Source organism: Equus caballus, chromosome 23, assembly GCF_041296265.1.
Source record: "Equus caballus isolate H_3958 breed thoroughbred chromosome 23, TB-T2T, whole genome shotgun sequence".
Classification (NCBI taxonomy): Eukaryota; Metazoa; Chordata; class Mammalia; order Perissodactyla; family Equidae; genus Equus; species Equus caballus.
This window is the reverse complement of record NC_091706.1, coordinates 52,865,353-52,883,736: the sequence shown is the minus strand read 5'-3', so window position 1 is coordinate 52,883,736 and position 18,384 is coordinate 52,865,353. Positions and strand designations below refer to the sequence as shown.

The 18,384-nt window shown below is 42.7% G+C and overlaps 1 protein-coding gene and 1 long non-coding RNA gene across 10 annotated transcripts in view; both read right to left on the bottom strand.

Moving 5' to 3' along the window:
* Positions 1 to 11,821, bottom strand: part of FOCAD (focadhesin) — a 269,889-nt gene extending 258,068 nt beyond the window's left edge. For 2 of the 9 annotated variants that reach the window (XR_011431488.1, XM_014735493.3), the window contains exon 1: positions 11,745 to 11,814. Coding sequence is in view for 2 of the 9 variants with exons in the window: in XM_070248565.1 (XP_070104666.1) it covers positions 11,209 to 11,212 (4 nt within the window). In the remaining 7 variants the exon portion in view is untranslated. Of the gene's footprint in view, positions 1 to 11,208 lie in introns of all 9 variants that reach the window. The other 7 variants (XR_011431487.1, XM_023627427.2, XM_070248566.1 and 4 more) reach the window with 7 other exon arrangements.
* Positions 11,822 to 15,911: 4,090 nt separating this feature from the next.
* Positions 15,912 to 17,082, bottom strand: LOC138920390 (uncharacterized). Its single transcript, XR_011431486.1, has 3 exons — positions 16,999 to 17,082; positions 16,378 to 16,463; positions 15,912 to 16,233 (listed from the first exon to the last, which is right to left on the bottom strand). It is a non-coding gene; the product is annotated as an uncharacterized lncRNA (long non-coding RNA).
* Positions 17,083 to 18,384: the final 1,302 nt, after the last annotated feature.

Here is an 18,384-nt window from a genome sequence, read left to right as displayed (position 1 = left end):
CCTTTTTGCTGAGGAAGACTGGTCCTGAGCTAACATCCATGCCCATCTTCCTCCACTTTCTATGTGGGACGCCTACCACAGCATGGCATGTCAAGCGGTGCCACGTCCACACCCAGGATCCCAACCGGTGAACCCTGGGCCCCTGAGAAGCAGAACATGTGCACTTAACTGCTGCACCACCAGGCCGGCCCCTTGACTGTCATTTTTAACAGATCATTCTGGCTTCACTGGAGAAGAGACCATAAGAGGGCAAGGATGGCAAAGCGAGTCCAGTTGGTAGGTTACAGCAATAATCCAGGCAAGGAATCATATTGCCTTGGACAAGGAGAATAGCAGTGGAGATGATAAGAGGTCAGACCTTACATATATTTTGACAAAATTTGCAAAAGGATTGGCTGTGGAATGTAAGAAGAGTGAAGGATGCCCCCCAGATTTTTGGTTCAGACAACTGGAAGAAAGCAGCAGTCATATACTGAGATGCAGAAGACTAAAGGAGTCATTCACCTGTTTTTAAAACAATGCAGCAATGCACGAGTCTCCTAAGTCCTTGGGGTACAATTTACTATTGTCCTGTCGGCAAGGAAAGGCTATGTGACAAAAGGGTGCTAAGAGCAGAGCGTACTAGCTACGTCCACTTCTCAATTTTATTTGAAGCCAATCTTGACTACACACAATAAATGTTAAAATTTGTATGTTAGCTCCAGCCTGGATTTACATTCAAGTCATACCCAATACCAATGCTGCTGTCAACACCTGCCCCATCCTATCCATTTTTCAATCCCTACAAGGGCCCACTAAGCCCCAGCTATCTCAAACGACTTAAAATCTCACAAACTAAAAACAGAGATAGAGACAGACAAGGAGGGAGGAGAAACAAGCGAATTAGGAGGTAGGTGGGTAGATAATCCTCACTTCCCCATTTCCCCACCCTCTGTTATCCATTCCATTTCATATCTCCTTCCTGGCTCTATGTTAAATGTTCAATACATTCTGAAAGCATTGTGAATGTGGGTAAATGTAGGATTCAGGGAGGAGGGAGGGGAAAAAACTGGTTGTGAAGTGATACTGTAAACAGAAATGTGAAGAAAATTAAAATGAATTCATTTCTTTAAAAAAAACTTTAAAGATATGAAGTCACTTTGTTAATATATAATTGATTTGTGAATGAATCATCAATTGTTGCTGAAACTATTAGGTTAAAGGATGATGGGAACTTTATATAGAGGGATCAGGATGACCCCACCTGAACCCACTGATTCATCTTAGCATCACTAAAAGTGAGCACACCAGACATTGTGTCATCACGATGTGATGGAATACATCACATACGCAGAACCCTCTAGGAATATTCTTGCCAAAAGAATTCAAAATGGGTCTACACAGCTCTCTATATTTAACCAGCAATTTACAGGAGACACAAGAAATAGCAGAACAAGGTAAAGAAAACCACCTGCACAGCAAGAGGTTAAGTTCAAAATGTGGGACATTTTACAGGACAAATGATTCTGCTTCTTCAACAAATCGATGACATGGGAAAAAGAAGTGGTGGAGGGACTATTACAGTATAAGTGACTTCAGAGACATAATAACAATATAATTTGGGAACATTATTTGGATTTAGATTCCAACAAATCAACTGTAATAAGACATTCTTGGCAGAAATGAGAAATTCTGAAATACAGACTGAGTAACAGATAATATTAAGGAATTGGTGTTAATTTTGTTAGGTGTGATAATGACATAGTAATTATATTTAAAATAAAAAGTCCTTATGAAAGATAATTACCTTTTTTAAAAAAAAGCTAAAGGAGCAAAAAATGCTAGAGGAGAGATAAAACAACATCAACAAAATGTTGTTTGTTTAAACTAAGTTCATTTACTACAATCCCTACTTATGTGTGTCTTTGAAATTTTCCATAATAGAATGTTTTCAAGAATTAAAAAAAGGAAAAAAACTAACTAGAGGTTGTAAGATTGCAATGCGAACTGGTAAACAAATATACTACCATTTGCAACTACTAATCTGTGTGAACGAAGATCTCCTTGATGGGAGGCAACAAAACAATTAAAAGACAAAAGTAAATTGGAGGCTGAGCCATTGAAGAGACTATCATTTTTATTCATAATCACTAATTTCAAATATTATGCTCATTATAATAGCTTCATGTTTCAGAATCATTTTATAAGAAGTTCATGCTATAAATTAAAATTCAAATAGCTCTATTTTGACTAATAAAATATCTCTCTTACCTGAAGTTATCAATAAGAAATAGGTCCAACAGTTAAGAAGAGGTTTGGAAATTTTCTGTCTTAGACTATTCCTTTCACATATTAACTGTTTCAGCTTTGCTTTGAACAAAAATGTTATGAGTTACAACTCAAAGTGAAGAAGTTGCTATTAAGTACCTAAAGAGCTAGCATTCCATACAGTTGATTGGAGAATACGATACTCTTCTTTCAAAGCATGAAGAGCCTAGGGAGGAACACTTTGCTAGCCGACCTCTATAAAAACAGTGGGTCACAAAAGCATCCGCAAGAAGAGAGCAGGAATCTCCTCAGACAATAGCCCAGAATCTGCTCCAAGAGCATTCCCATAAAACATGGAAGAAATACCCAGGCCTGGAACAGGTTTGGTACCAAAAACCTACCTTTCATTCATTCATTCAACAAATATTTATTAGATGCCTATCTTGTGCCAGACACTCTACTAAGCACTGGGGATACAGACAAAAATCTCTGCCTTTGTAGAGGATTACGTTCCTACTGGAGGGAAGACAAGAACAAGCAAAATAGTAAATGATACAACAGTTTATAAGATAAGTGCTATGGATGAAAGCAAGCCTGGGAAGGGGGCTAGGTAGTATTAGAAAGGGGTCCCAGTCTTAAAGAGGATGGTGATGGAAAGGCTGAAGACGTGACACGTAAGCAAAGACTTAAAGGAGGTGAACAATGACTCCACAGTCTCAGCAAAGAGGATTCTAGGCAGAAAGAACAGCAACACAAAAGCCGTGGTGAGAACACACCTTGTATGTCTGAGGAACAGCTACGAGGCTGTAACTGGGCAGATTTACTGAGTGAGGGGGAGAGGAAGTGGAAATGGAGGTGGAGAGGCAACTGAGGGGTCAGATCACGGCAAGCCTCACAGGCCACTGCACTGACTGCCTTTTACTTTGGGTAGCAATGGGAAGCCATTGGAGGGTTCTGGGCAAAAGAGAGAAGAAATCTAACTCATGTTCTAGAAATAAGCACCTTGGCTGCTCTGCTGACAATACTGTAGAGGGCGAAGAGAGACCAGAAGAGATCAAGTGGAAGGCTATGGTGAATTGCAAGAAATGGCCCCAAATTCCTGCATGCACCTTAAGAAGTAGTCTCTTTCTCCATCCCCTTGAATTTGGGCTTTCCTTGTGACCTGCTTTGATCAACAGCGGGGGGAGTGAAGTTGTGGGAGTTCTAAGTCTAGGTCTCAAACGGCCATGCAGCTTCCTCTCACGCTCTTGCTTCCATTAGACCGCCATGTAAGGAAGCATGGCATAGCTTACCGGACCTTGTGTAGCAGAGACAAGCTGTCCTAGCTGAAGCCTCCAAACCTGCCAGTTCCCATCCGCTACATAAGCGAGGGCAGGAAGATCAGCAAAAGAACTGTCCCTTCTCCCCCTCCGAGCCCAACCCAAATTGCCAATCCCAGAATCATAACCTAATAAGTGATTGCGGCTTTAAGCCACTAAATTTTGAGGCTCCATGGTAATAGATAACTGACACAGAGGCTACTGTAACTACAAGGACAGAGACAATGGGGGCTTAGACTAGAGTGAGAGCAGTGGGTAGTGAGAAGTACTCAGATTCTAGATATATCTCATGGATTGTGAGAGAAAGAGTCAAGGATGACACCTAGGTTTTGGCCTGAGTCATGGAAAGGATGGAGTTAGCACTAACTGAGCTGGGGAAGACCACAGGTGAAGCAGGTATAAGGAGGAAACCAGGAGCTGAGTCTGAGATTTCTATTAGTCATCCAAATGGAAATGCTGAGTAGGCACCTAGATATATGGAGGCTGGAGTTCAATGGAAAAGGTCCAGGCTGAAAATATAAATTTGGGAGTGAATAGGGGGTATTACTAGTATTTAAAGCTAGTATTTAAAAACTGACTGACACGATCAACAGGAGTATGGGCTCTAATCACTGAGCCCAGGAGCACTCCAATGTTAAGAGGTCAGAAAGATAAGAAAAAACCTTAGTAAAGGAGTTGAAAAGTAACTGTGAGGAAGGAGGAAAACCAAGAATTGCAGTATCTCTAATAATAAGGGGAGAAAGTGTTTCAAGAAGCAGAGAGTGATCATTTGTTTCAAAAAATGCTGATAGGAAGTGGTAACTATGTGACAGGATGGAGGTAGCGGCTAATACTGTGGTGGTAATCATTTTGTAATTTACGAACGTATCAAATCAAGATGTTGTATACCTTAAATTTACACAATGTTATGTGTCAATTTTATCTCAGTAAAGTGGGGGTGGAAATGCTGAGAGCTGACGTAACAGATGAGGATTAAAAACAGACCTTTGGATTTAGCAAAATGAAAGTCATTCACGACTTTGAGGAGAGCAATTCCTTTAGAGTGCTGAGGGAGAAAGCCTGATTAAATTGGGTTTAAGAAAGAATAGGAGGGGCCGGCTCCGTGGCCGAGTGGTTAACTTCGCACGCTCCGCTGAGGCAGCCCAGGGTTCAGATCCTGGGTGTGGACATGGCACTGCTCATCAGGCCACGTTGAGGCGGCGTTCCACATCCCACAACTAGAAGGACCTGCAACTAAGATATACAACTGTGTACGGTGGGGGAGATAAGGCAGGAAAAAAAAAAAAAGAAGATTGGCAACAGTTGTTAGCCCAGGTGCCAATCTTTAAAAAAAAAATTTTTTAATTAAAAAAAAGAAAGAATAGGAGAGGGGCCAGCCCCGTGGTGTGGTAGTTAGGTGTGCATGCTCTGCTTCAGTGGCCTGCTCATCAAAGCTAAGCTGTAGCAGCAACCCACATACAAAAACTACACAGGGGCCAGCCTGCTGGTGCAGCAGTTAAGTGCGCACGTTCTGCTTCTCGGTGGCCTGGAGTTCACAGGTTCGGATCCTGGGTGCAGACATGGCACCACTTGGCAAGCCATGCTGTGGTAGGCATCCCACATACAAAGTAGAGGAAGATGGGCATGGATGTTAGCTCAGGGCCTGTCTTCCTCAACGAAAAGAGGAGGATTGGCAGCAGTTAGCTCAGGGCTAATCTTCCTCAAAAAAAAAAAAAAAAAGACAAAGATTGGCACAGCTGTTAGCTCAGGGCCAATCTTCCTTGAGCAAAAAGAGAAGGATTGGCAACAGGTGTTAGCTCAGGGCCAATCTTCCTTACAAAAGAAAAAAAAAAGAATAGAAGAAAAATAATTGGACATATGAGTATAGTTTTGCCATAAAGGGGAAAAAGAAATTGTGTGGTGGCTTAAAGGGGAAATGGGGTCAAGAAAGAGTGATTACTTTTTAAGAAAGGAGAAACAACAGCATGTTTATATACTGAAGGTAATATTCCAATCATGAGGGAAAATGTGATCTTGCAGCAGAGAGAGATGCTGGAATCAAACCTCTGAGTGAGTGAAAGGAGCACGAGCTTATGTGTGAGTGAGCAGTTGTCCTTAGAAACCCAGAAACTGTTCAACAAGACTCTAGGTCCTAAAATAACAGGAGGGAAATCAGAGGTAAATGCAGGTATGCCCACCTCCCCTGTCCATGGCAACTCTCATTAGTATCAAGGCACTTTCACACCTCTGAGCCCGGAACTGACCTAAAAGTGTTCCACATAACCTCCCAGGCATCCTAACAATAGATGAGAGTTGTCACATGTAAAGAATAGTATTCACCAAAGTATTTTGGAAGTCGAAAGGCCAACAAGAGGTGCATAAAAGCAAACAGGTCATTGCCTCTCCTTTCTCCGACAAATAACGCAAATATTCACTGGAGATATATACGTTATTTTTAACTTTAGAAACAGTACATACTATTCTTGCTGTCCTACTATAACAGAAACTATCGTGATTTGGTGGGTAAAAGTTAACAACAGGAAGCTTCAACAAATCTTGACATCCTTCATTTGGAACTTCAAAGCCAGCCATATGCTTCAGAAACACTCTGTCACCCTCAGTCACCTGCCCCCCTCTTCACCAAGCAGCCTTCGCTCCTCCCAACCTTCTGGACTCTGATACCATGGTCAAGGAGCTTTCTTACCTCCTCAGCCTCTTCATTAGATGCTCCCCTACCTCCTAGGCCTCATGGAAACTAGACTCTCCATCTTGGGTGAGTCTAGTGAAGTGAAGGCTAATCATCCTTCCAAGCTCCGAGGCCCAGAAGAATGTTTCCAGACCATTTCCCCAGGAACCTCTGAGGGCATGCCATCCAAATATCTTCTTCATCTCTCAAGTATACAAATCACTACCAGAGGCAATCTAAAACCGCAGAGACCATAGTCTATTTCTCCAACCTGGGTCCCACAGTCACCTGAAGTCAACGTCGAGGTGAGTGATTCATCCAACACACCAGTCTCATTGTTCTTGAACATCTCCATATCACCTCCATTCCAGTCAACTCCATCCATGGTCAAACCCTATGTTCCATCGGCACCCTAAAATCTTAAAACTCCAATACTCCACACTGACTACACAGTACTTGTATCCTACCAGCTCTCTCCCTTACACCTACATACACTTGTATCTTTACCTCATCCAGACTTCTCATCCCTTGAACCAATAATTTTTCTCAGTCTTTCAGCTCCTGCTGGCTTCACCACCTCTACCCAGTCTAAACCTCACATTCCATCACTTCAACCACTCTCTTGCCAATATTTTGAACTCCCTTGCACTCCTATCATATGTTCACAAAAAAAAAGTCCAAATACTGGATCATTCCAACTATTCATCATTTCTGGTTCTACTAAATTTTGCTACAGAAAGTCACACAATTATATGAACTAGTATCATTACAAATTAATGATCTTTTTTTTTAAAGATTGGTACCTGAGCCAACAACTGTTGCCAATCTTCTTTTTCTTTTTTCTTCTCCCCAAAGCCCCCAGAACATAGTTGTATATTCTAGTTGTGAGTGCCTCTGGTTGTGACATGTGGGATGCCGCCTCAGCATGGCCTGAGGAGCGGTGCCATGTCCATGCCTGGGATCCAAACCAATGAAACCCTGGGCTGCTGAAGCAGCAGAGCAAACTTAACCACTTGTCCACAGGGCCAGCCCCCAAATTAATGATCTTTGCTTATCTGGTAAAGGTTCTTAAAATCTCTAGTCAGCTCTCTCTTCCATTCCCTGTAGCATTTGACAGCTGACCATGCTCTCCTTCTCAAATTCTCTCCTTCCTAGCGCTCCACTGTCATTAGGCTGTTCCCTCTCATTCTCCATCACCGGATCATCTTGCTTATACAGTGGTGCCTCCCACAGTTTCTCTGGTTTTATTCTCTCTTATTCCACACACTCTGTCTTGGGTATCACATCTATTCTCACACTGTTTTAACTACCACCTATATACTCTTAACATCCTCATCTCTACATAGCCTAGAATCCCCTTTTCATCTTCAGACCTGTGCAGCCAACTGCCCATTGAACAGCACCAACTGTGTAACCCAAAGGCACGTCCAAGACTGATCTTATTCTCCTATACATCTGATAATCCTCATGAGATACCTATCTTGGGAAGTCATAAACCTAGGAGGCATCCTTGATTCCACCTTTTCCTCATCCTGCATGTCAAACTGGACACCAACTCGATCACCTTAATATATCCTGAATCCATTCTGTTCTCTCAAGCCCCACTGCATAATTTGGAGTTCTATCACATCTTGCCTCCACAAACCAGCCTTGCTCCACTACATTTCACTCCTCACACTGCCAAACGAAACTGATCTTAACTTTCCTCTACTTAAAATCTCTTACGCACGGATCACCACAGCCTCAAGGATAAAGTTTAAAATCTTTAACATGGTAGGGAAGAAGGCCTTCCATTATTTAGACTCTGTTTACTTATTAAACCTCATCTCTCTATTCTCTCCTTAATACGTCAAGAGTCTATGTTTTGTCTCTAACGTGCCCATATGGTTTACTTCTTTCTTGTGCCTGGAATGCCTTATCCTCCACCCTCAGCAACTAATTCCTACTTGCTTTTAAAATTCAGTTCAAGTGAAAAATCCTCCAGAAAGCCTTCTCTGAACCTCCTAAAATCTCACACTCACACAGTTTGCCTCTATCCCCCTCAGTACTCTACGCCTAAATCTACTTATAATGTTTATCTCATTGTATTTTGGCCTTGTCTGTTGGCTTCCATGCAATACTACAGTTTCTTGAAGAAAAGTCTTAGGTATTTGGGACTAAAGGAAATGCCCTGTCTTTGTTGAGTGAAAAAAACAAATAATGAATATCTTTAATATCTATGACTCTTTAAAAATTCCATTTACTTATATGTTTCAGCAATTCAAAACAACTTCAATAAAAAGTTTTTTTCACTCCCTCCATGTTTATGTCTTAATTGTATATACTAAAACCTGAAGGTTTGATTGCATAAACCAACCAGCTCAATGATTGTTAAATAGAGTAAAACTAAAAGTAAATTCTGAAAGCAGCTAGGCCAGAGAAAAAGATTTGTCAGGAGAGGAGAGAAAGGTACACCCTGGCAGCCAGAAAACCTCCTAACAAAACTGTAGTTACAACCTTCATAATTATAACATTTCTTCAACATGCTTAGCCAGCAAATTAACAAGCAGTCATTTATCTGACCAACGAGAGATTAGAAGATATATTCTAATACACCAGAAAGAACTTAAATGTCCAGTTTAGAAGCTTGAGTGGAATGCTTCATTGGTCCCCAGGCAAGTGAAAAGATAAGTCTTAAATAATAACAAACTGACTGTTTATGCAGTTTAGATTCTCACCTTCCTTGGGCCTAAAGAAATGTTTTTCCATCATGAACAATGGAAAATTGTATGGTATTTAATGTCAAAGCTTTTGAAATGTCTTCAAAACATATAAAACTAAAGTAACTCAGGCTAACTGAATGAAAGCCAATGTAAATTAACAAAATTTAAAAATCATACATGCAATTTTATTACTCTCAGTGTGACTTGGATTAGGTTAAAAAATTATGAGGCCAGAAGTACTTGGGGGGACCCAATTTATAAAAACAACAGTGTTCAATCTATTGGTTGAAAATAGATGAGATCTTCCACACTGCTTGAAAAGTTTGTTTCAAATAATTTAAATGGGAAAAAAATTGACAAACATCCCTGTCCTATTAGCTTAGCAAATCTTATTTCCTATCATGTGGAAATAGTACACAATATCTCCATCCAATGTATCACTAATTGTGAATCACAGATTTATATTATACTTACATAACGATACTATATTATATACTCATCTCTAAGTCTGTGGCACTTTTTAAAAATATACAATACTTACAGCTTTCACATCTCCTGAAGACACACGTATTGCCCACTTAATAAAGTTTAAATTATCACCCTAGGATTCTTTTTTATAAAAAATAAACTGAGTTCACTATGATAAACCAAGAAATATGGTTTAAGATGAAGTTTTACTATAGACCCACCAATAATCCTGACACTATTATTTCCTTATACTTCTTCCACATATATTGTAACTGTATTTTTCATTATGTTTTTTTTCTCAAATTTTAAACTAGAAAAGACTCTACTTGGATTTCTTTCCTTAGCTCTTACATTTCTCCTCAATCTTTCCATCTTGATCTGGTCCATTTCTAGAACTAGAAAGGTCTAGCAAAAGCAAAATTTTGAAAAGTTATATTTTCTTAAATTTTCACAGCCCCTAATAGTGATATAAACAATTAATTCAGCTAATGGTTTGTAGACAATATCCAAAAAGTATCACAAGGCTATGAATATTATGTCTCAGAAAATTATTTTAGAAATCACTTTACACCTGCAGGAATGCCAAACAATCTACTTGTAAGTACCAACAATCAATCAAAAACTAAATGCTTATTACAGCTCTATGGGCATCTTAAATAAGTCAAACTAATGATTTCTTTACCTTTTGGTTATCAATTCTCAAGCAGAGGCAGGAATCAATTAAAATCCAATAAAATTTAGTTTGATAAAATAAAGGTTAACATATAGATATGATATTGATGGACATTAGCCAGGTGATGGTAACTACCTAACACTAACCACGTAAGCAAGTAACCAAGGCAGAAGTTTTAGCTACCACTAATCTACCAAAGCAAGTCAAATGCTTTGAAAATTGCATTCTTATCCCATTGTTTTTCTATCATACCTTTCTATGTAACATTAAAAAGCTCCTTCTAATTGCCTTTCAGAATTTAGATGAGTCATAGTGCTTTGTATGCAGCCATGGGATGTGAACCAAAATTGTAAACATGCACTTGCTTACTAGTCAAAAAGTGAACGTGGACAGACTCAGAAAGATTAAAATATAATCACAAAATACATCCTGTGTTTTTAAAATAGTCACTTGCCAACTGTCAACACAGTTCAGTAAATATGCCTGTCCTCAATGAACATCTCAAAATTACAGAATACTTCTAATCCCATCCCTCACTTCACAGGCACCTGAGACCCAGGGTCTTCAGTGGTTACAGTGAGCAGGATGACACCTCAGAGCCATCAGGGTCTGAAGTTTACTAGAGGTCAAAGTAGGAAAACTGAATGAGGTCCCAAAAGAATTCTATCTTATGATACAGGATTATAAGCTTTTGTACCTAAATCTAGAACCTGAAACTAAACCATCAACCAAAACTTCCATCTCAAATCTAGACAACACAACGGGCAGATAAAAACTGGAAGAAAAGGCAAGGAATGCCCATTTTAGTTTCTGGCATAAGACCCTGACCATTAGGAATCCATCAAAAAAGTTTGTTGCATGGATGAATGGATAACTGCATGATACTTAAGAGGATGACTTCATTGATTTTAAAAGCTCCAAATTCAGGAACTAAACTGAGGGATCAGGATGCCACAGCTGAAATTAAAACTCGTGGAGAGTAGGTGCAACACAACTGCAGGTCTCTCTCTGCAAATCTCCGCATAGCTGTTGCAGACATTTCAAAACAAACATACACAGACACTATTTCTTCAGGTAATTCCCGCAAGTGAGGACAGAGCCAGAGAACCAGGACTGAAAAGAGGCCCTGCTCACCCATAAGCCTTTGTATTCAAGTGGACAGGATCTGAGTGAGTCACTGGGAATGAGGAGGACAGTCACCCCAGGCCAGGCAGGATGCGATCATAATCCCCTGCGCTGCCCTCGACTAGGGAAGCGGTCAAGGGAGAGTAGGATGACTGCAACCTGCTGCAGAGAAGTGTGCAAGGATCGCGCCGACGTGCTTGCGAGTCAGGATCCCCCTGAGCCCTACCGCAGGCACCGAGCCGGCCCCACCCAGGCATCCCCGAGCTCTCTAACGCAGAAGGCCTAGTCCTCCACGAGTTCAGAACCCCGACAGGACAGGAGGGGAGCAAACGGCAAGACCTGTCCCCTCCCCGGACGCCTTACGCTGCGACGCGGCCCTGCCGCCACATGCTCCCCTGCCCCATCTCCCAGCACAGGCCCGGGCCCGCAGGGCCTCAGCTGCCCTCCACGCAAGCGGACACAGGCCACAGGCGGGTGCTACCCGGCTGCCTCGGAGCAGCCAGCAGCGGCCCGCAGCCCGCCGCCTGCCACCCCGCACCGCTTACCTCCCTTCTGCCACAAGCTCACCCCCGCGCCGGCTGCCTGACGTGGCCCGCCCCGCCGTCTCGAACGCCCGGGGGCGGGGACTGAGGAGAGACAGCCAATGAACGGCAGGCAGCTAGGGCCTGCCCCGCCTCCTCCGGCCTCGGCCCGCCCCCTCGCGCGAGCGCACGCGCGCTCTAGGCCAGGGCCGCGCACTGCGGCTGGAAGGCGGCGTGGGCGGCCTAGCAGGGCTCCGCACGCCCGCGGGCAGGAAGGGCCGCGTGCGCAGGTGCGGGCTGAGGGGTGCAGCCAGTGTGGAGTGAGCCCAGGGGAAAACAGATGAAAGGAGTTTGCGTGGAGATGCGGCTACAGCGTGTCTGGGTAGTCCTGTTGGCAGCCTGCCCCTGTGCAGCTTTTGGCGATGCAAAGCAGCTTTTTGATATTTGGAGATTTTGTTTCCCGAGGAAAAAAATAGTACCGATAGCATTAAGGATTCAAAAACTTTAACGCAGGCCGCCGACCTGCCGCTTTGTTCTTCCCCGTGTAGCTGCAGCTTGGTAGCTTTACTTCCCTTGGCCAATACAGAACACCGCAGCTCTGATGCTGCACTGGTACACCCACCTGTTGGATGACAGGTTTAAGGCCAGGCATTTCTGCTAATTTAATCTGGGAAAATCGGATTAAATCTGATCTGACACACGTGATTGTTACTATTATTGTTATTGTTGTTATTTTTGTGTAATACTTCTTGAGTGTCCACCCGTGCATGAACATGCATTTCTTTTTTTTTTCTTTTTGATTTAACTGGGCATTCTGTATTTTCTTTTTAAGATTGGCCCTGAGCTATCTGTTGCCAATCTTTTTTTTCCTTCTTCTCCCCAAAGCCCCCCGGTACATAGTTGTATATTCTAGTTGTAGGTTCTTCTAGTTCTGTTTTGTGGGATGTGGCCTCTGCATGGGCTGATGAGCGGTGCTAGGTTGGTGCCCAGAATCCAAACTTGCCAAACCGGCCGTGGAAGCAGAGTGGGAACTTAACCACTAGGCTATGGGGCGGCCCGTTAAAATGCATTTTCATAGGAAGTCTATAAGACACCTGGCACAATGGAACAGAAGCTAAAAGAAGCAGCAGGAAAAAATGAGAAGATTATGAAGGAATATAATTCTGGTTGTGGATGACAGAAGTGGAAATTACATACACGATGAAAGAGTTAAGACAAGTTGCTCTAGGGAACCTGACTTGCCCAACAGTTTCTAAACCCTGGTGCACCATTAGAAGCATTTGGGGAGCTTTTTTAAAAATACCAGTGCCTGGGCCCTGTCTCTAGGAATTCTGATTTAATAGCTCTGCTGTGGGCCTTGGCATCGATATTTTTCTAAGTTTCCAAAGTCATTTTAATGTGCTGATGAGAAGTTATACTTCTCATTTGTAGGAAGGATTCGATCCCCCATACTCCACTTCAGAGAAGTAATTATATACCACAGACTATCTTCAGTTCTCTGAATAACCTATTATGCCTTCATTCTGCAAGAATTTATCTATATTAATTTTGAACCTACTTATATATTCAATCTCTGTTATCCTTTGAGAGAAAGGAGTTTTATAAGGTTTGTAATTGCCTTCTTGATTTTATGGACTTTGATGATATTCTCCTTCAGTCTTAATCATTTCAAACGCACCAGCGCTTCTTTTAGGACCATTTTAATTATTTTTTTTTAAATTCTTCCTCTATAGCCATATTTCTTGAGACACGATCAAAATTATAATTGAACACTTAACTATGGGAGCAGCTTTCTTCTAAATGTATCAACTCATTTAATCCATAGAACAGCTTTATAAAGCAGGTACAATTATTATCCACATTTTATAAATAAGAAACCTTAGACGCAGTGGGTGAAGCATCTTGGCACAGGACATGAACCTAGCTGGTGGCAAAACTGAAATTTGAATCCAGACATCCTGGCTCTCAATAAATAAATGTACTGGCTCTGTTAGAGAAAGGCTGGTTTGGGGATTGTGTGGGGAAACAGCCTTTTAAAGAATGATGGTGGGGCTGTCATTTTTCATTTTTGAAACTTACCTTAGATTCAGATTTGGAGGCAGGATTGAGGGACTTAGACTGGTAAACCCAGAGCCTAGAACTGACTTGACTGCTTGCTGCAGATCTCATGCTATGCTGGAAGTACAGGGGCTCACCCCTGACGCGGGCTTGGTGAGTCAAGGAGTGGAAAGAAAGATTTCTTGGACTCTCAAGTTCTGGCAGTAGTGCTTTTTATTCAGAGGATAGCATGGGGACAGGACCCATGGGCAGTAAAGAGCTGCAGGCGTGGGGACGGGACCCATGGGCAGTAAGAGCTGCAGGCGTGGGGACGGGACCCATGGGCAGTAAGAGCTGCAGGCGTGGGGACGGGACCCATGGGCAGTAAGAGCTGCAGGCGTGGGGACGGGACCCATGGGCAGTAAGAGCTGCAGGCGTGGGGACGGGACCCATGGGCAGTAAGAGCTGCAGGCGTGGGGACGGGACCCATGGGCAGTAAGAGCTGCAGGCGTGGGGAAGGGACCCATGGGCAGTAAGAGCTGCAGGCGTGGGGACGGGACCCATGGGCACTAAGAGCTGCAGGCGTGGGGACGGGACCCATGGGCAGGAAGAGCTGCAATGTGTTGAGGGTTAGAGCTAAATTTATAAGGCATAGGTATGTGAGTTATTTCTTTACAAGACAAAGGCAAGATCATGAAAAAATCGTTAAAATGGTATCAGTCCAGGTGGGGTCTGGTTATTGGGTGGTCCTATAACTTTAGATAAGAATCAGATCGATTAAGTCAGGACATCCTATGCTTCCCGAGGATGATATAGATTGGGTATGTAGGGCAGGTCACCTTGGGCTTCTCTCCCTGGGGCAGCCTTGATCCTCATCAACCCCCTCCTGGGATATACTCACTCTGCGCTGGGATGTACTCCTTCCATGCATGCCTGTAGTTCAGCAGGGGTCCTTTCACCTTTTAATTATTTAATCTATTGTTATACCAGGCACTGCGCTAGCCATGAGAGATAACAAGATGAAAGACACAATCCAGAGCCACAGGAAGCCAGCAGCTCATCCTGGAGGCCACAACAGCAACCATCAGATTTATTTGGATAAGAAGTATAGCCTTTTAGAACCTTCTAGAAAAATCTCAGAAGCTGCCAGTCCATGGCAAACTTTTCACAGACAAGTGCTGAAATGAAAGAAAAGGACAATGTATTGAGTTTTCATAAAAATAAATTTATTCCGTTTAAAAGATTGTCCTTTTTCTGAGATTATACTTTGGTTTTATATTAAAAATGTTCTCTCTTGTCTGAAATGATAATTACTACGTTATAGTTGTTGGAAGTTTTGTTTATTTTAATGGCCTTAAAGTCCTATCTTGGTTCTCAAAATTTTTTTATGTTTGACTGATTTAGTCTAGTCAATTTACAGAAAGGAAAACTAAGATTCCAGAGGGAATCCAGCTCTGTTTCCACTACATGCCCATTGGAACAGCCTTTCACACACAGGGCTAGAAATTTTAGAAAATAATAATAACAAATGTAAAAGGAAATCAGGGTCAAGGTTAGACAACAAAGTTTAGAACAGGTTCTGATGGGCCAGCTGTGATGTTGGCCTGGAGGAGAAGGCTCCTGCCTGCTTAGCTAATCAGATTAGCTAAGTGGCTTGGTTTCCTTCTGAGCTGAAAGCAGTGGACTATTTGTAGTGGCATTTTTTTTTTTTAAGATTTTATTTTTTTCCTTTTTCTCCCCAAAGCCCCCCAGTACATAGTTGTATATTCTTCATTGTGGGTCCTTCTAGTTGTGGCATGTGGGACGCTGCCTCAGCGTGGTTTGATGAGCAGTGCCATGTCCGCGCCCAGGATTCGAACCAACGAAACACTGGGCCGCCCGCAGCGGAGCGTGGGAACTTAACCACTCGGCCATGGGGCCAGCCCCTGTAGTGGCATTTTGATTGAGGAAAGACCTAGGGAAGGTCGGCTTGATTGAGTAGGGCACGCCCATATCTGATACGGATATTTGGAGCCCTAGACAAGGGGTTCACTGAGAATCGGCCTAGGGAGAATATTTGAGAAACAGCAGGGAGAGGGTGGACCCTCATGTTGATCCGTGCTGGGTGAGCTGAGGAGTTGAAAGAAAGATTTCTTGGACTCTCAAGGTCTGGCAGTAGTGCTCTTTTATTCAGAGAATAGCATGGGGACAGGACCCATGGGCAGGGAAGAGCTGCAGTGGACTGAGGGTAGGGCTAACTTTATAAGGCATAGGTATGTGAGTTATTTTTTACCAGACAAAGGAAAGATCATGTAAAAAAGTTGTTAAAATGGTATCAGTACAGGTGGGGTCTGGTTATCTGTGATCAGGTCACTTTGTCCTATGCTTCCTGGAGGGTGGATAGATCAGCCTGTAGGCCAGATGCCTTGGGCTTCTTTCCCTGGGACAGCCTTGATCCACATCAGTGTGGCCAGTGGGAGGAGAATCAGCTTCATTCCTGTAACCCAGAGAGAGTGATCTAGACGTAGTACCACAAGACCCAGCTCAGATGGGAATTTCAATGGAAGGATTAAAACAGCCTTCAAATCTGTATATTATTATCTGGATAGACTTATACTGCACGTGCAAATGAACTCTTTACCTTTTAAATATTCAAGACAAACCATTGTCTTGAAGAGGTAAGCAGGCAGACAGCATTTCTCTCTTGAACTCCTTGTATTATTACCCCTGAAATAGTTAAGCAGTTAGTTCTCTATTGTACCAGACCCTTTAGATAAGTACACTTTTTGAAGTCAGTACAGAAGGGCCTATTGACTTTAACAACAACAAAAAAAGAAAGAGAGCAAGAAAAATGTGTCCACTCCCAAGTCATTAACTGAACTGAAAAGAATATGCTAACAAAAAAAGACACTGTAGTCTGAATCCTGTACTGTGAGGGAAGGTCATGTCCCCCACAGCATCAGGAGAGACACAAAGCCTTGAACTCAGGCCCAAGCATGCTGGGCCAGCTCGACACACCCACGCATTCATCAGCAGGCACAAGACTGGGAGGAGAGATTCAGAACTGAGTCACAGGGCTCCACTGTCAACACATAACTGAAAGTAACCTTATTAGATTTCATTACATGTGAGTATATGGCTCCGATGGCTCCCCATTTCTTTCAGAGTAGAAGCCAAAGTCCTTCAAAGGCTAACAAGCTATATGTCATTTGCTTACCCTGCACCAGGCACCTCCATCCCTAACAAACATACACACACTTACTCAGCCTGTTGCGTCTTCGACCTTGCCTTCTACACTCCTCGGAGGCCCAGCTCACTCCATGCCAGTCAGCCTGCCTCCTTGCTGCTGCTGCAAGAGCTTAGCACTTCCCCCACATGTCTTCATGACTCATTCCATTGAATCATTCAAGTCTTTGCTGGGATGTTACCTTATGGATTAGGCCCACTCTATCAGTCTGGATCCCAACAGGAAATAGATAATACAATCGAATTAGGAAATTGGAGGAGAGTTTAATAAGGGACTATAAACAAAGGTGTAGGCAAGGAGCAAAGAGATCACAAGGGAGACTCAGTAACATTAGGGTCCCAGAAATCACCCCTGAGCCTAACGGGGCAAGGGCAAGGAGTAGTTACCAAACGTGAAGAAGGCTGTGTGCATACACAGGAATACCTGACAGGAATTAGGGCTTTTCCTCGGGGAACGCAGCCAGTCCACAGCGACCCAACAGGACAAGAGAACAGGAAATACCTTGACCTCACTCATTCTCCTCTCCCCTTCTGGTCTTCTGAAGCAAGGGAAGCCAATGATGCTCTTCAAAGTGGTCAGCCTTCTAGGGCACAGTGAAGGGGCAAAAAGAAGATATCTGGCAAATTTACCTTGATCACCTGTAACACTCAGCTTTTGCTGTGAAACAAACCACCCACAGAAATTAATGGCTTAAAATCACAAACATTTATTCATTCTCAGGATCTTGTGGGTTGCCTAGGCAGTTCTTCTGATATAGACTGGCTTTACTGGTCCCTCCTGAGTCTACTTATAAGTCTGCAGTCAGCTGGCAGCCTGGCTGGTCTAGGATGGCCTCATTCCCATGCCCAGTGCTTTGCTCAATGTCAGCTGGGACAATAGGGATGTTGTGGCCATGATTCTCACTAACTGTAACCCATCACTTTTCTTTCTCGTGAGACAGTATCAGATCCTTGCTAATATCAAGATACATTGCTTCAATGGAATTCCCATGTTAAAACAATCCCGATTTTTATTTGACTGTCAGTGATCCCAGCCCCAGGGGATGGAACATGATTGATCTAAACCAGCAGTCAGAAAATTTTTTCTGAAATGAACCAGAGGGTAAATATTTTAGATTTCTGAGCCAAGAGGCAAAATTGAGGATATTATATAGATTCTTAAATAGCAAGAAAGAAAACAAATTTCCACAAAGTTCTTGTTGATGAAATTCAATATATAATGATAATTGAGTACGATCATTTGTAATCAGGTCTACTAATGAGAAGAATGGAATAATTCATTAAATTGGGTTCCAAGTTAGTATTTCCAGGCTGGATTTCCTTTCACCAATATTAATGTATACATTCCGTTCTTAAGGGCTTTTTCCTCTTCATTTTAAGGCTTCTACTCCTTGAAATTTGT